Here is a 17,314-nt window from a genome sequence, read left to right as displayed (position 1 = left end):
GGCCCTGGTTTTTTTTTTAAGATTTTTTAATTTGTTTTTAGAGAGAGGGAAAGGGAGGGAGAAATAGAGAAACATCAATATGTGAGAGGGAGAGCCATGGACTGGCTGCCTCTCGTAGGCACCCTGAGTAGGGGACTGAACCCCCAGGACGATGCCCAGCCAACTAAGCCACACTGGCCAGGGCAGGCCCTGCATTTTTCATACTAAATGTACCATTCACTGGGCATGTCACTTAAAAAAGGAGAATAATAAGGCCCTTTTTACTAGCTGTGCTAAGGCTAAATTAGATGTGGGCATGAAAGTACTTATAAACCATAAAGCTGTAACATTTTGTGCCCCTCTTTGCTTTCAGAAACCTACACATCTCATACCCCTTTAAATGTTATTTTAAGTTAAACATTTTGATTAAAAGTGAACAAAAGGGTGGCCTTGTTTTCCACCTCCTCCCACCCTTGAAAATGACCTCTCATCGCATCTTATGTGGGGTAGTTAAACCAGCAGCATTAAATCGGAAGTTTGCTGATGCAGGAACTGTGTTACTTCTCTTTGTGTCCTTTGTACCACCAAGCACAAAGTGTTTTACCCAGAATAAGCACTCAATAAAGATTTTCTGAAATCAAATTACACAAATTTATAGCACTTCAAACAATAGAACCAAAAATCTTCTATCTTAGGACTTTGAGAAAGTAAGTATTTGTAAGTGAATTTGGGACCTGCTGCAATGAAATTTTCTTTTTATTTCCACCTTTGAGGAATAATTGACAAATATAGTTGTATGTATTTAAAGTATACAGTGCGATAATTTGTAATACATGTATATCAGGATTCCCATAACTACCACAATCAAGATAACTAACACATCCATCACTTCTTAGTTAACCCTAAGAAGTTAACACATAGTTAACTCTATTTCTTTTTTGTTTTCTGTGTGCTTAGAACACTTTAAACTACTCTCAGCAACTTTCAAGTCTACAGTACTGATTATTAACTCACCGTGCTATACATTAGATCCTGAGAACTTGTAACTAGAAGTTTGTACCCTTTTATCTACATCTCCGCCCCCACGGCCTGGCAACCCCAGTCCTACTCTGTCTTTGCTTTGTTGTTGTTGTTGTTTTGGGGGGATGGAGAGGAGGAATTTGGTTTGGGATTTGTTTATAATCCATGTATACAAGTGGTACCAAACAGAATTTACGTCTCTCTGTCTGGCTTATTTTACTTAGTGTAATACCCTACAGGTTCAGCCATGTTGTCAAAAATGGCAGGATTTTCTTCCATTTTATGACTGAATAATGTTCCCATGCATGTGTATACCATATATTCTTTATCAATTTATTCCTCAAAAGAAAGGTTGTTTCCGTATCTTGGTGATTTTAAATGATGTTGCAATGAACACAGTGCATATAGCTCTTTGAGATGTGTATTTCATTTCCTTCAGATATGTACTCCGGGGGGAGATTGCTGGGTCGGATGGCACTTCTATTTTTGATTATCGAGCAACCTCCATGCTCTTTTCCATATGACTGTACCAGATCACATTCCCTCCAAACAGTGGATAAGGGGTTTCTTTTCTCCACACTTGTTATGTCCTGTCTTTTTGATAATAGCCCTCCTAACAGGTGGCAGGTGATATCTCGTGGTTTTCACTTGGATTTTCTTGATGATTAGTGATGTCGAACACCTTTCCATGTGCCTATTGGCCATTTGTGTGTCTTCCTCAGGAAACTATGTATTCAGTTTCCATTGCCCATTTTTAAATTTTATTATTTGCTCTTTTTGACTGTTGAATTGTGTAAGTTATTTATATATTTTGGATATTAACCCTTTATCAGATATATGGTTTGCAAATATTTTCTCCCATTCTGTAGGTTCCTTTTCAATTGACTGTTGCCTTTGCTATGCAAAAGCTCTTTAGTTTAATATAGTCTACTGGTTTATTTTAGCTTTTTTTTTTTGCCTTTGCTTTTAGTGCCTCATCCAAGAAATCATTGCCAAGACCAATGTCAAGATGCATATCCCCTATGTTTACTTCTAGGAGTTTTATAGTGGCAGGTCTTATATTGAAGTCTTGAATCCATTTTGAGTTGATTTTTGTACATTGTATAATATAGGGGTCCAGTTGTTTTCTGTGTGGGGGTGGGGAGGTTGCATGTGGCTACACAATTTTCCTACCACTATTTATTGAAGAGACTATTCTTTCCCCTAGTATATTTTTGGTTCCTTTGTCAAAAATTGTCAGTATATGTATTGGTTAATCTGGGCTTTCTATTCTGTTCCATTGATCTATGTCTGCTCTTATGCCAATACTATACTGTTTTAATTAGTATAGCTTCATGATATAGTTTGAAAGCATTAAGTGTATTTCATTCAGCATTGTTCTTTCTCAAGATTACTTTGGTTATTCGTGGTCTTTTGTGCTTCCATACAAATTTTAGAATTGTATTTTCTATTTCTGTGAAAAGCGCCATTGGAATTTTTATAGGATTGAAGTAACTCTGTAGATTGTGTTAAGTAGTATAGACATTTTTAACAATATTAATTCTTCCAGTCCAAGACTGATAACCCTCCAAATGATCTCCATATCTGTGACTCTGTTTCTGTTCTGCTTGTTTGCTTAGTTTGTTTTTTAGATTCAATTGTTGATAGTTGTGAATTTATTGCCATTTTAATGTTCACAGTTTTGACCATCTTTTTCTTTTTTCTTAAATAAGTCCCTTTAACATTTCATATAATAATGGCTTGGTGATAATGAACTCCTTTATCTTTACCTTGTCTGGGAAGCACTTTATCTGCTCTTCCATTCAAAATGATAGCTTTGCAGGATAGAATAGTCTAGGTTGTAGGTCCTTACGTTTCATCACTTTAAATACTTTTTACCAATCCTGTCTAGCCTGCAAAGTTGGGGTTTTGGGGGGGTTTGTTTTTGTTTTTTGAAAAATCCACTGACTCCTTTGTAGTTAATTATCTTCTTTTCTCTTGCTGCTTTTAATATTCTCTCTTTATCTTCAAACTTTAGCATTTTAATTATGATGTGTCTTGATGTGGTCTTCTTTGAATCCATCTTGTTTGGGATTCTGTGCTTCCTGGACTCTCATGTCTATTTCCTTCACCAAATTAGGGAAGTTTTCTTTTATTATTTTTTCAAATAGGTTTCTAATCACTTACTCTTTCTGTTTTTCTTCTGGCACTCTTATGATGTGAATGTTGGAGCGCTTGAAGTTGTCCTGGAGGCTCCTTACGTTATCTTCAATTTTTTTGGATTCATTTTCTTCTATCTGTACTAATTGGATGTCTTTTTCTTCCTTATGTTTCAAATCATTGATTTAGTTCTCAGCTTTATCCACTCCATTGTTGATTCCCTGTAAATTGTTCTTTATTTCGATTAGTGTCTTTTTCTTTTCTGATTGGATCATTTTTATGCTGTTGAAGTACCCACTGAGTCCCTTGAGCGTCCTTATAACCAATGTTTTTGAACTCTGCATCTGATGGATTGCTCATCTCCATTTTGTGAGTTGTTTCTCTGGAGTTTTTATCTGTTCTTTCATTTGGGCTGTATTTCTTGCTCTCCTCATTTTGGCAGCCATCCTGTGTTTGTTTCTATGTATTAGGTAGAGCTGCTGTGACTCCCTGTCTTGGTAGCATGGCCTAATGTAGTAGGTGTCTTGTAGGGTCCAGGTGCACCCTGTCACCCAAGCTGGGTACTCAAGGTGCACCCTTTGTGTGGGCTGAGTACTCCCTCCCCTTGTAGGTGAGTCTTGATTGCCATCAGCAGGTCAATGGGAGGGTTTTACCCAGTCCAGACAGCTGGTAGGACTGGCTGTGACCCCTGGCCAGCAACCACCTCCCTCTGTGGCTTATAGAAGGGGTTGGGTGGTGCTACAGCATGGTCTGTAACTGTCCACTGGCTGTGCAGGATCTAGGGTTTCCCAGGTGGTACAGATCAAGGTCAGCCTCCACCTGTGTTCTGCCCCTGGATGGAGGCTATAAAGCAACCTACAAATGGCTGCTGCTAGTACCAGTCCTAGGGCCACTAGGTGAGAGGTATAAGGGCTGGGCTCAGCTGTTGCTTGTTTGAGTGGATTTAGGAAGGTATAGCTAGCGCCTAGCCCAGACTTTCATATGAAAAAGCCACTGCTACCAGCTGGGATGGGCCTGTGAGTTGGATGGGGCGGACCCTTAGGTAATCATCCCAGTGGGGCTTACCATTTGAGCCAGGTTAATGGAGACTCAGATAATGGAGCCACAGCACTGTGACTCTGTGTTTGGGAGGACTCAGAAAAGGTACAATGGCCACTATCTGCAGTTCTGTCTGGAAGGAAGCTATCCCCCAGCTCTTGCCCTTATACCAGACACTGCAGTTCCTCCCCATATGCCATTGGTGCCCTTCAAGCTAGTGCCCTTGTGCTGGAGCCCAGAGGGAGTGATTCTGGTACGTCAGTGTGCAATGCAAGGCCCTATAAGAGGAGAGGCCTGAGAATCCGTTTCTTCCACCAACCCAACCCCCACTGGTTTTGTAACCATACACTGTGGGGACCTATCTTCCTGGCACTGAAACCCTAGGCTGGGTGTTTTGATGTAGGGCTAGGATCCCTCACTCCTAAGATAATCCCTCCATTTTATATCCACCACACTTGGGTTTGGGACCAGCCCATTCCACCTCACCCCCACCCTCTCCATCCCTCCTATCCGTCTCAATGAATGTGGTTTCTTTACTTTCTTTTTTTTTAAGATTTTATTTATTTATTTTTAGAGAGGGAAGGGAGGGAGAAAGAGAGAGAGAGAGAGAGAGACACATCAATGTGCTGTTGCTGGGGGCCATGGCCTGCAGCCCAGGAATGTTCCTGGCTTGGAATTGAACCTGCAATGCTTTGGTTCACAGCCCACACTCAATCCAGGTTTCTTTACTTTCTTAGCTGTCAGAATTCCATACACTAGCTCAATTTTTTGATGGTTCTGAGTGCTATTTGTTCTGCAGTTGAGCTGTAATTTTGCTGTGGTTATGGGAGGAGGCAAGTCGCATTTACCTATGCCTTCATCTTGACAGGAAGTCTAGTTCTAATAGTTTTTTGATAGAGTATGTAGGGTTTTCTATGTATAAGGTCATGTCATCTGCAAGCAGAGAGAATTTTACTGTTCCTTTCTGATTTAGATGCCATATATTTCTTTTTCTTGCCTAATCGTTATGACTAGGACCTCTAATACTATGTTGAATAGAAGTGGAAAGAGTGGACATCCTTGTCTTGTTCCTGATCTTATAGGAAAGACTTGGAACTTTTCACCATTAAGTATTATGTTAGTTGTGGAATTGTCATACATGGCAGGGGTCCCCAACCTTTTTGGCATCAGGGACTGGTTTTGTGGAAGATGGGGCAGGGTGTGGGGTGGTTGGGGGATGACACAGGAAGGAGGCAGAGCTTGGGGCTCAGCTTCGCTCACTCTAACCCACTGTGGAAATCAGGGGTGGGATGGAAATGGGGGCGACACGAGGCAGGGCAGAGCTCAGGTGAGCTTCGCTGGCTCACCCTGCTGTCAAAGGGGCAGGAAGGAGACAGGAGGCGGAGCTCAGGTGAGTTTTGCTTGCAGCCTGGTTCCTAACAGGCTGTGGACCAGTACTAATCCTCAGCCTGGGGGTTGGAGACCCCTGATATGTGGCATTTATTATGCTGAGGTACATTCCTCCTATACCTAATGTGTTGATTTTTATCAGATGATTTTCTTTGCATCTGTTGAAATGATCATGTGGTTTTTATCTTTTATTCTGTTAATGTGATATATTACATTTATTGATGTGCCTATGTTGAATCATCCTTGCATCTCAGAGATAAATCCTCCCTCATCATGTTGTATGATTCTTTTAATATGCTGTTGAATTTGGCTTGCTGAGGATTTTTGCATCTAATTTCATTAGGGATATTGGCTTGTGTGATCTTGTGATTTATAATAAGAAATGCATACAGAGGTGGGCAAAAGTAGGTTTACAGTTTGTGTGGAAATAATACAAATAGGTAATAAAATAATTAATAAATAATACAAGAATAAACCCACAACTGTAAACCCACTTTTGCCCATCCCTGTATTTGGCCTTTGTCCCTCTGTTCTACAGAGTTCCTAAAGTCCCTGGAGTTTCTTGTGATGAGAGCTACAAAGGTGTCTCTTGTCGTTATTGAGGTGACTGCGGGACTGCACTTAAAGATGGAGGGCAGTTGCCAGTGGAGCTGACCATGTGCTTAGAAGGTTGGCGCTAGTCCCACCCCGGCCCTCCTGCGGGGAGAGAGGGGCTGAAGATTGAGTTCACTCACCAGTGGCCAGTGGTTTAATCAATTACATCTGTGTGATGAAGCCACCATAAAAACCCAGAAGGACAGGGTTTGGAGAGCTTCTGGGTTGGCAAACACACAGAGCTTTGGGAGAGTGGCACACGTGGAGAGGGCATGGAAGCTCTGCCCTCTGGTACCTTGCCCTGCGCATCTCTTCCATCTGGCTTTTCCTGTGTTATATCCTTTTGTAATAAACCAGTGATCTAGTAAGTAACATGTTTCTGAGTTTTATGAATGGCTTTAACAAATTAATTGGCCCCAAAGAGGGGATCATTGGTGCCTCCACCAGCCATAGTTGGTCAGTCAGAAGCACAGATGATACTAAACTTGTGATTGGCATCTGAAGTGGGCGGGGAGTGGCCAGGGGACAGTCTTGTTGGACTGAGCTCTTAAACTGTTGAATCTAATGCTCTCTCCAGGTAGATAAGTCAGAATTGAGTTGAATTATAGGATGTCCAGCTGGTGTGCAAAAACTGCTTGTGGCTGCGGTTGCAGGGAGAACTCCTTAGCCTGTAATTTTTTGTTCTTATGGTGTCTCTGTTTGGCTTTTCTATCAGGGTAATGCTGGTCTCATAAAATGACTTTGGACGTGTTCCCTCCTCTTCAGTTTTTGGGAAGAGTTTGAGTAGGATTGGTATTAAGTCTCTAAATATTTGTTAAAATTCCCCAATGAAGCCATCTCTCCTAGGCTTGTATTTGTTGGAAGATTTTTGGTTACTGATTCAATTCGGTCTGTTGTTGGTCTGTTAAGATTTTCTATTACTTTCTGATTCAGTTTTGGTAAGTTACATGTTTCTAGGAATTTATATCTTCTAAATCATCTGATTTTTTTGGCATATAATTGTTCATTGTAATCTCTTATGATCCTTTCTATTTCTTTGGAACCAGTTGTAATATCTCTTCTTTCAACTACAATTTTATTTAAGTCACCTGCCATTTTTTTCTGAGTCTTGCTAAAGGTTTGTCAATTTTATCTTTTCAGAAAACCAACTGTTAGTTTTTTTAATCTTTTCTTAATAGTCTTTCTAGGTTCTATTAAATTTATTTTTGCCCTAAATTCTATTTTATTTCTTTCTGCCAACTTTGGATTAATTTGTTCTTTTTCTCCAGTTCCTTGAGGTGTATGTTTAGGTTGTTTATTTGAAATACTTCTTTTTTCCTAATGTGGGTATTTATCACAATAAACTTCCCTTTTGGAACTGTTATTATCTTAGGACTACTTATATCCCATAAGTTTTGTTATCAAGATACACTTTTGTTTCCCTTTTGATTTCTTTGACCGATTCATGGTTCAGAAGTGTGTTATTTAATTTCTACATATTTGTGAATTTTCCAGCTTTCCTCCTGATTTCTAGTTTCATACCACATTCAGAAAAGATACTTGATAAGATTTCAATCTTTTAAAATTTATTAAAGTGTTTTTGTAATGACTTAACATACAATCTATTCTGGAGAATGTTTTCTGTGCACTTAAGAAGAATGTATACTCTGCTGTTGGTTGGATGGAATGTTCTACATTTGTCTGTTAGTGCCATTTGGTATAAAGTGTAGGTCAAGTCCATTATCTCCCTACTGATCTTCTGTCCGAATGATCTATCCATTGTTAAAAGTGAAATATTGAGGTCCACTAGTATTATCACATCAATGTCTATTTTTGCTTTCAGATCTATTCATTGTTTGCTATGTTTAGGTGCTCCGGTATTGGGTGTGTTTATTTATCATTGTTATGGCCTCTTGATGAATTGACTTCTTTATATTATATAATGCATTCTTTATCTCATTACAGTTTTTGAGTTGAAGTCTACATTTTCTGATGTAGTATAGCTCCCTATACTCCCTTTTTTTCCCATTAACAAGGAGTGTCTTTTCCTGTACCATCACTTTCAGCCTATGGGTGTTTTGAAAGCTTGGGTGAGTGTCTTATAGGCAGCGTGTACTTGAGTCTTTTTCTCTTTTTTTATCCATCTAGGCACTCTATGTCTTTAAGTTGGGAATTTTAAAAGACATTTATATTTAGAGTGATTATGATGTGTCAGGACTTACTGTTGTCATTTTATGAATGTTTTCTGATTCTTTTTGTACTTTCTTCATTCCTTTCTTCTTCTGTTGCTGTTTTTCTTTGAGAATTGTTGGTATATTTTGGTTTTGGTATGCTTTGATTCTTTTTTCTTATGATTTGTGTGCCTGATAATAGGTTTATAACTTGTGTATACAATGAGGCTTTTATAATGCATCTTATATCACTCTGTATGTTAAGCTAGTAACAACTTCAATTACAAAAAAAGCCCGACATATTTACTTGCCCCCCCCACACACTTTGTATTGTTAATGTCACCACTAACAAAATATTTTAGCTATAGTTTACTTTTAACACTTTTGTATTTCATCCTATACGCTAGAGTCCAAAGTGATTTACATACCACCATTGCAATATTATTTTGAATTTTTATATTTAATCAGTGGATTTTATACTTTTCATGTTTTCATGTTACTAATGAGCATTCTTTTGTTACATCTTGAAGAACTCCCTTTCACATTTCTTCTAAGACAGACCTGGTGGTGATAAATTCCCTCAGGTTTTGTTTGTCTGGGAAGGTCTGTGTGTCTGCCTAGGAACTACTGTCCTGGATAAAGTGTTCCAGATCAGCAGGGCTTTGTCTTGAGCACTTTGAATATGGAGGAATATCCCACTTCCTCCTGGCCTGCAAGGTTTCTTCTGAAAAACCTGCTGAGAATGTTATCTTGGTTTGCTTCTATGTGATGACTCTTTAAACTCTTCTTTTTTAGATTTTAGTTATTTATTTATCTAGAGAGGCGGGAAGGGAGGGAGAAAGAGAGGAAGAGAAACATCAATGTGTGGTTGCCTCTCATGTGGCTCCCACTGGGGACCTGGCCCGCAACCCAGGCATGTGCCCTGACTGGGAATTGAACCAGAGACCCTTTGGTTCACAGCCCACGCTCAATCCACTGAGCTACACCAGCCAGAACAAAACTCATGATTTTTTCAAAATTCTATCTTTAATTTTCAAGAGGTTGATTATAATATGTCTCAGTGAAGAATTCTTTGGATGAAATCTGTTTGTGGCCTTTGAGCTTTGAGTGTCTGAATGACCTTTTCTCTCCCCAGATTTTGCAAGTTTTTACAAGTTTTCAGCCTCTCTCTCTTCCCTCTTTTCTAGGACTCCCATAATGCAGATGTCGTTTTCATTTAATATTGCCCCATAATTCACACAGACTTTTCTCATCCCTTTTCATTCTTATTTTTTTCCTCCTCTGAATGGATAATCTTGAGATCTGTCTTCATGTTTACAGATTCATTCTTCTACTTGATTAAGCCTGTTTTTGAAGCTCTCTATGCATCTTTTTTTTTTTTAATTTTATTTATTGTATCTTTCAGCCCCAGAATTTCTGTTTGGTTCTTTATTATGATTTCTCTTTGTTGAACTTCTCATTTTGTTCATGCATTGTTTTCCTGAGTCCATTGAGTTGTCTGTGGTCTCTTGAATCTTACTGCAGTACCTTAAAATAATTATTTTTACATCTTCTTCAGGTGACTCACAGATCTCTGTTTCTTTGGGGTGTGGTACTGGAGCACTATTGAGTTTCTTTGGTTGTATCATGTTTTCTTTTTCCTTTTTCTAATGGCTTTACGTTGATGTCTGTGCATTTGAGGGAGCATTTAGCTATTCTGGCTTTTTTAGACTGATGACTTTGGTTGGGAAAGACTTTTTCCTGAAGGCGGCTGTGAGGGCTTTGGCTGGGTGACTGCAGCATCTCTGATTCCAGTGAGGGCGCAGTGGCATAGTTTCTGTACATCTCCATCAACTGAGGTCAGCATTGGCAAAGGCTGCATGGTCTTTGCTGGCCAAGACTGGATGTTCTGCAAGTAGCAGTAGTGTCTACTAGGATGATGGGATGCTGGGATTTTTCTGTTCTCCTCTTTTGCCCGTGAAAGGAAGTTCTAGACAAAGGTATCCCTCTTGGCTCCAGCTCTGGTGCACTGGCACACAGGGCAGCGGTAAATCTGGGTCCTGGGATCAGGTACATGTGGAATTACCACAGTGCCTGGGTCCTGGGGCACAGATGCACTTGCTGCAATGGTAATGCTAGTGTTTTAACATGTAGGCACATGCATATCTCTGGGACTTGCCAGGGTGTTTGGATTCTGGAGGCGGAGGGGAGGGTGACCTAGCAGTGGCATTGGCCATGGGATGACAAGGTGCAGCAGTGGCTAGCGCGCAGCAGCAGCATCAGGCCCTGGGAATGCTGGGTCAAAGCCCTGACTCTGGCCCCAGGGGCAGAGCAGCAGCAGCTCAGGCTCCGTGACTCAGGACCCAACAGATGGGACATAGAGCTGCAATGGTACTGCCCAGTGACAGCAAGTCAGTGCGATGACTTAGGACTCACAGGGTGGGCCAGAGAGTGACGGCTGTAGCAGCACAGCCCAGTGGTGGTGGATCAAAGCTACAACTTAGAATACCAGAGGCCAGAGCCCAGAGAGTGGACACAGCGTCCATTGGGGCCCTGGAGGCAGGCCTCACAGCAGCAACAGGCCCCGGCTCCCATGAGGAGACACGGCAATGGAGGTGGCACAGTAGTGGAGATTCCCTGCACTCTGTTAGCCGGGGTCGGTGTGGCAAAGACTGTGGGGTCCTCGGTAGCAAAGGCTGCAAGTGACCATGCCAATGATGAGACTTTTCTGAGGCTCTCCTGCTCTTCTTTTCCCACGGGGTAAAATGCACCCGAAGGACTCCCTCTTTGCACTGAGCTGCTCTGAACTGGGCGTGAAGATGCAGGTAAAATGCTTCTCACACTTCTTTGTGGCCATGCTTGTATTTTGAGCTCCATGGGGTTGTTTCTTTGTTGCAGCTCAGAGCTTTCCTGGAACTGTTTTTGCATGTTTGCAGTGGTTTATTTATTTTTTGTGGGGAGATGACCTTTGGGACCTTCTAGCCTGCCATCTTGCTGATGTCAGACCCTACAATACAATTTTTGTTTTATTTCAAGCTTGAGAAAGCAGAAAAGAATCAAGAAAGGTAGTAGTGAGAGTATAATGTAAGTCTGAACTGAGTGAAGGACAGGTTTTATCTAAAGTTTAAGCTTTATTGATTAGGCTACAGCATAAATAACCCACATACACATAATCATATTCAACTTGGAACAACAGGACATATTTTGTAGAATATTTATCTTCTTTTGCTTAAGATAAATATTAATCTTTTGCTTTGTAATAGTAATTTGCATTCTTTAAAATGTACAATTTATGATGGCCCACAAAAAAGCAGAAGTAAACCAATTTGGAATTTAAATGTTTTCTCTAGCTTATCCATATTAAAATAAGCAAAAAAACCCATATTTTGAAAGTGCACAGTTACAATATAATTTCCCCACCAATGCCTTTGCAGTAGATAGAATCTATATCTGCTTATTCAAGTATATTGAGGTTTTGGGAACAAGTCATAATTTGGGGCTAAATGAATAAATGAATGTCAAAAATTGGGAGCTGGCTTGATCCCCAATTTAAAAAAACAAAAAGGCCTAGGAACTTCAGTTGGCCCTTTAAAGCAACCTAAACATGGTCTCTGCTGGGAACTGAGAGATGCTCAACTGTCTGAGCTATCCAGCAGTCACACAGGAGCAGCCGGCAGTTGAGTACAGGGCACTGTTAAATGGATAATAAATCTCGAGCAGCAAGTAGGAAGAAGCTGGTCCAGTGGAGAGGTCTGGCTGTGTTATTGGTAGGTTTACACCTTTCGATGGTGGGGCGTGGCCCTGGTTCCGGTCAAGGTCCAGAGCGTGTCTGTGAAGACACAGAACTGGGCATCATTCAGGGGACCTGAGGGCAGACAGTGAGTGGGATACAAAGTGTTTTGTGAGAATGCGGCCTCTGGAAGCCCTCACACCAAGCGGTGTTTAAATTTAGTTTCAGCATTCGCAATACAAATAAAGAGAAATTCACAGTTGACACAAAGATGAGTTGTCTCCATCCATCTTCCTTTAAAGCTGCTTACTCTGGAAAAGACGCCAAATGCGCGATGTTCCCACAGCCGCCCTCCCTCCGCAGGCAGCACACGCCCTTGCTCGGTCAGCGGGAAAGCGCAGCAGCTGGGCTGCAGGGCTGGGGGTGGTTTGCTGAAATTGCTCTTCACTGACTGCATGTGCGTGTTTGCTCCGTCCTTATTTTAGGGGTAGAATGGGAAGACCTTATTCCACAAACTTATTCCAGAAATCTGGGTCAGTTCTAAAATTTGATTGTCCTCATTAAACTTGGCTACTTGAGGATCTGTTACTAAATAAGCCTGTAATCATTTAACTGTTTGCAAAGGTGAATTGATATTTTAAAAGTCACATTTTTGGTGAAAACCATTTCATATTGCCCACTCTGGAAAAATTAAACTCGGGAAATTCTTGGGTGGGTTCAGCCAAGACTCTCCTCCTGAGCCAAAACTTCCCTTTGGAGCAAGGCTCACTTCGGCCATTTACCTGGAAGAGAAATCCAGCTTTGCTCCCAGGTCCATGTATCTCCGTGTAAACCACCCCTGTGTTTTAAATATTATGTTATGTTAAAGACTGTCACTGTGGTGGTAAAGTTAAAGTATCAAGGTCAAGGAACAAAGCACTCCTCTGGCAGAAGCCTCTCCCAGGCAGCGCCGGTGGCAGGGCCGTTTCAGGGCCCGAGGCGGCCCTGCCTGCGGTTGTGGGAAGACGCTGCATCCGAGTTATTTGTGGCTCCCTGAGGAGCCTGTTTGACACTCTCCTCCAGGGCACGAGCTCGGGAGGCAGAGCTGGAATTTTCTAGTTCTTGTTAGACTGCCTGCTTCAGTCCAGAGCGCAAAAAGGCTGATGGGGGAGCGAGCTCACACAGAGAGCCTGAGGAATGCAGCTTGGAATGTGCTACTGGTTTCTCCTCCTTGACATGTTCTGGAGTGAAGCGCGCAGCCGCCTGGCCGGCCAGTGGGAGCTCCGCCGGGGCCGAAGCCTGACGACCGACCACAGTGAATCCTGTGTGAGCGGCATGTTGGCAAGGGCTGCTTTTGAAGTTGACTGACTTTTATGATGCACCAAAAGTTATTGGGGGAAAACCATTTTTTGATACACCTCGTGTTGGTAGAAGTCTCTTTTAAAAGTTTGGGATTTACTTTCCTTTTTTTCAGTGAATTAAAAATGTATTTCAATTTCTTTTTAGAATTAAACTCCATGGTACGTCCATAGCATTATCTTAATCAGAAAAGCTTATTCCATATTTCCTGTAATATGGCTGTTGAAGGTAAATTTATTGGACTGAAAGTTACAGACTCTTGAATAACCCAACTTATTAGCTTAAAGGAAAAAAAAATCCCTGATACAAGATTTTGTCATTTTTTCCATTTTTCTGAAAACTATAGAAACATTTCATCTAATTGAGGGTTATAAATCCTCTGAATGTGACTTCATAGTTTAAATAATGAAAATGATGGTGGTGAGAGGGGTAATTTGATTCTGGAGTCGTGGACTGGAGTTCTGCTTCGCGCCGGGTCTCATTACAAGACTCGGGACCAGGCGCAGGGCCCCGTGCGGCCCGCTCTCCCAGCTCTGACCTGCAGCGTGCGTCTCCTGGGGCGAAAAATCACGCAGTGTTCCTTTTTTTACTGGAATGTATTATACTATTGTGATTAGTATCTACCTTCCCATTTTCTTTCATGGGACTATTTGAATCGCACCATGGGTTCCCACGTACACATCTGTATGTATGCGTATGTGTATAAAGTTATGTGAGATTTGTGTTTTCTGTCATATCTATAATGTACAGAACTCCTCGGAGACCACCATATTTTAGGGGGCAGGGAGAGCCTCTGTTAGTGTCTGTTCCCAGAGCTTTTCTCTGAGACTATAAATTAGGCTTGGGAAGGCTATAATGAGTCAGTAATTTATAGACTATTAAGATACTTAGTTAGAAGTGATTCTTGAGCATGTCCAATAGAGAACACATGTTTGTAAGGACAAACAGATTCAACACAACATGTCTTTGGCCTAACCAAGCCCAGTCAATTAACAAACTGGGATGTCTCATTTTGCATATCTCCCACTCCCCCGAAATAGAATTGCTAACCACTTGTTAACCACATTGCCTTTTTAATAGACACAGTGGTTGCTATAGCTCTGCCACCAGGGATATTCGGATGCAGCACCCTGTTAGACTGTAGCCAGCAGTCCACAGAACAAGAAGAGAGCTCTCCTTGCTTTTGGCCTCCTTTCCCGGTTCGACTTGTGATAATTCATTGCAGGTTTCTCTTCCTCCGACAGAGTGCCTACCGCCGGACTGGAATGGCTTTTCTGGCCTGCTGATGGGACCGTGACTGCGACAACAGGAGAGGCGGGGTTAGAGGAGGTGATTTCTGTGTCTCTGTTTGGACAAAGGAAAACACAAGCTTACCTTCTCTGTGTCCTCAGGAGCTGGCTGGTTGGTCGTGACTCTCAGCTGGCTGGCTCCAGCTCCTCTCCAGCCCCCTCAACGCTTAGTCCTGTTTACTGGATGGGCCGCTTTGCTAATTAATGGCAGGATGTTTGGGATGGTGTGTAGGTGGACAAGAATGCAGATCACACAATTTTGAAATTTTAATTTGGAATGATTTACTGCCCTCAGCTCACATATCTTAAAAGCAGTGTCTTTTTTTTTCAGTGTTTAGTCTATGTTTTACATGATGCATTTCGTAATCCAAGTTTGGGACAAAGGAAACAAAATTAAAAGGACAGTCAGCTTTCTCCTCACACTGTCCCACTAACTTTACTTTTCAACATTTGTTGACCACATCTACATGTATTTAGAAACAAGTACCTACTTTATAAACTCACACTGATCAAAAAGTAGCTGACCTGATGAACTGTCTGCTCCCATCTTCTCTTCCCCTCACCCACTTACAGGATGTGTGTCCTTTCCACACCCCCTGCCCAGCTTCCTGCACGCCCGCCCGCTGTGTGTGCCCTTCCTCCTCCAGACCCTCTTCCCCTCTCGTTTCTCTCCTCGGCCTGCCCTCCAGGCCACAGGCTGTAGGCCGAGCCCTCACACACACTGCGCCCATTTAGAAGCACGGTACTCAGAGCCTATAAGAGGGCAGCCAGGAGTGCTTTCTCCCTCCAGTGGCTACTCCCCCCGCCCGCCCCCTGCACTGGGACCCCGGCCACCCAGGCCGCGGAGTGGGGGGGCGGGCCGGGGTTCTGGCCGGTAGGTGCCGAGCTGCCCTTCTGACATCTATACTTTCTCCAGTAAGTGAGGAACTGTAACCCTTGGGAGCAAATCAAAATATAACAGATGTAATTGTAATTGTGCAGTTCCTGATTAAACTTGAATTCCAAAAAAAAGAAAAAGGAAGTTATTCTTTTAATTTTGTAGGAGTTTTGTGTAATCTTACTTTTATCATGGTTTTTACTCACACTGAAACAGCCTTTGTAAAGAATTAATAAAAACAGAAATGAGAAACACCAAAGATTTTCGTCTTCTGGCCAAAATCATTGTGAAGCTTAGTTAATATGATTGTGCCATATTATTCACATTTGTTAACTATCATTTACCTGTTCTGTTACTCCTGGAAAAAATCTTTATGTCAAGAACAAAAAATGCAGATATATAATATCAAAAAATTGCCAAGGGGTTTTGATGTTCTGTCTCTGCTTGTTGAAATGTATGATTAAACTTTTCTTTTTATCATCATTCTTATTTTTCTTGGCATCCCTAATCATGGAAAATTATAAACTTGTAGTAAACATCCCAGCTTTTAAAAGGACAGCATTTATTGTATTTGGTTTTGATCTGCCAGCCTTATTGATGTATAAAATTTTCAGGGGCTATTTTTTCACATCAAAATTCCTTCTCTCCCACATTATATATTTTACAGTATGCACAAGGCAGAAAATATAGGATTTAGGTTTTTTCCCCTTTACTTCATTCTACCTGATCTCCTTATAGTCCCAGAGAAGGAAGACTCAATGTACATTTCTCTCAGAAATATGACAGGTCTGTGTTTTTGTTGGTCTGGCGTATGTTTGTCTATCTTGAACAGTCTGACAGGTAATTATTTATAAAATCTGGTTTTGCCCAGTAAGTCCATATAATAACCTTTCATTTTTCATCATAAGCCAATGAGCTGAATTTAGAATAAAACAAGGTCATTTATGTCTCCTGAACCACCAGCCTGGATGTCCCCGTAATTGCTCAATATTAATATTTTTAATTCCTTTTTTCTTTTCTACTCTTAGGTTTTTTTCTCTGACTCTTTCCACAACACTAAATTGGAAGTGAAATAAAATTTCCTTAAGCAGTGAATATAGAAAAAAAGAAGGAAAGTTTCAGAAAATGTGACTTCAGTAAATTTCTCTCTGAAGATTAAAGTGTTATGTAGAATCATAAAATGTTAGAGCAGAAGATGGTCTTAAAGACCATTGAAAACAACCACTCATTTACAGATAAAAGCACATGGCCTAGAGCAGGTAACTGACTTGCCCAAGGTCACTCATTCACAGCCATGACAGACCGCAGACCAGACCCCTGGTCCCCAGTTCTCGGCCTGGTTGTGTACTTCATGCTGGGTTTGCGTGAGATGCTACCAAGACACGCCTGGCGCTGTGGCATGTTTACCTTAGACGGTGACCCAGATGTGTAAGAAATGATACCAACTATGGACCCAGCCGAAAGCACATGTTATATTAAATTTTTCTTCAAAGGGACTGATAGTAATTAAATAATCTCTGTTATATGTCAATTATATATCAATATTTTTAAAAGAGGCCTGCAGGCCAAGGAGAGGGCATAACATCCCTTGGGCACCTACTTTGTGCCGGGAATCTCCTGCTGCTGCTTCATGCATCTTCACAACGCCTTCATGAGGTGGATGCTATTAAAAAACAGAAATAATGCTCAAATCTAAAATATGAATACACGATATAGTTTCTGTTTTTGTAGGCTTATGTTTTGGAGATCGAACTTGAAAATAAATAAAACCAACAGGTAAACAAACAGCTTC

At 41.3% G+C, this 17,314-nt stretch overlaps 1 protein-coding gene across 2 annotated transcripts in view; it reads left to right on the top strand.

Moving 5' to 3' along the window:
- SUPT3H (SPT3 homolog, SAGA and STAGA complex component) overlaps positions 1-15,382 on the top strand; it is a 472,076-nt gene extending 456,694 nt beyond the window's left edge. The window contains exons 12-13 of one of the 2 annotated variants that reach the window (XM_036024180.1): positions 14,601-14,681; positions 15,219-15,382. In XM_036024180.1, coding sequence (XP_035880073.1) covers positions 14,601-14,642 — 42 coding nt within the window. In that variant the 3' untranslated portion in view covers positions 14,643-14,681; positions 15,219-15,382. Of the gene's footprint in view, positions 1-14,600 lie in introns of both variants that reach the window. The other variant, XM_036024179.1, reaches the window with a different exon arrangement.
- The last annotated feature ends 1,932 nt before the right edge of the window (positions 15,383-17,314 follow it).

The sequence above is a fragment of the Phyllostomus discolor genome, chromosome 4 (genome assembly GCF_004126475.2).
Source record: "Phyllostomus discolor isolate MPI-MPIP mPhyDis1 chromosome 4, mPhyDis1.pri.v3, whole genome shotgun sequence".
NCBI classification, from domain to species: Eukaryota; Metazoa; Chordata; class Mammalia; order Chiroptera; family Phyllostomidae; genus Phyllostomus; species Phyllostomus discolor.
The sequence above is the reverse complement of the archived record's forward strand: the minus strand, read 5'-3'. Positions and strand labels throughout refer to the sequence as shown.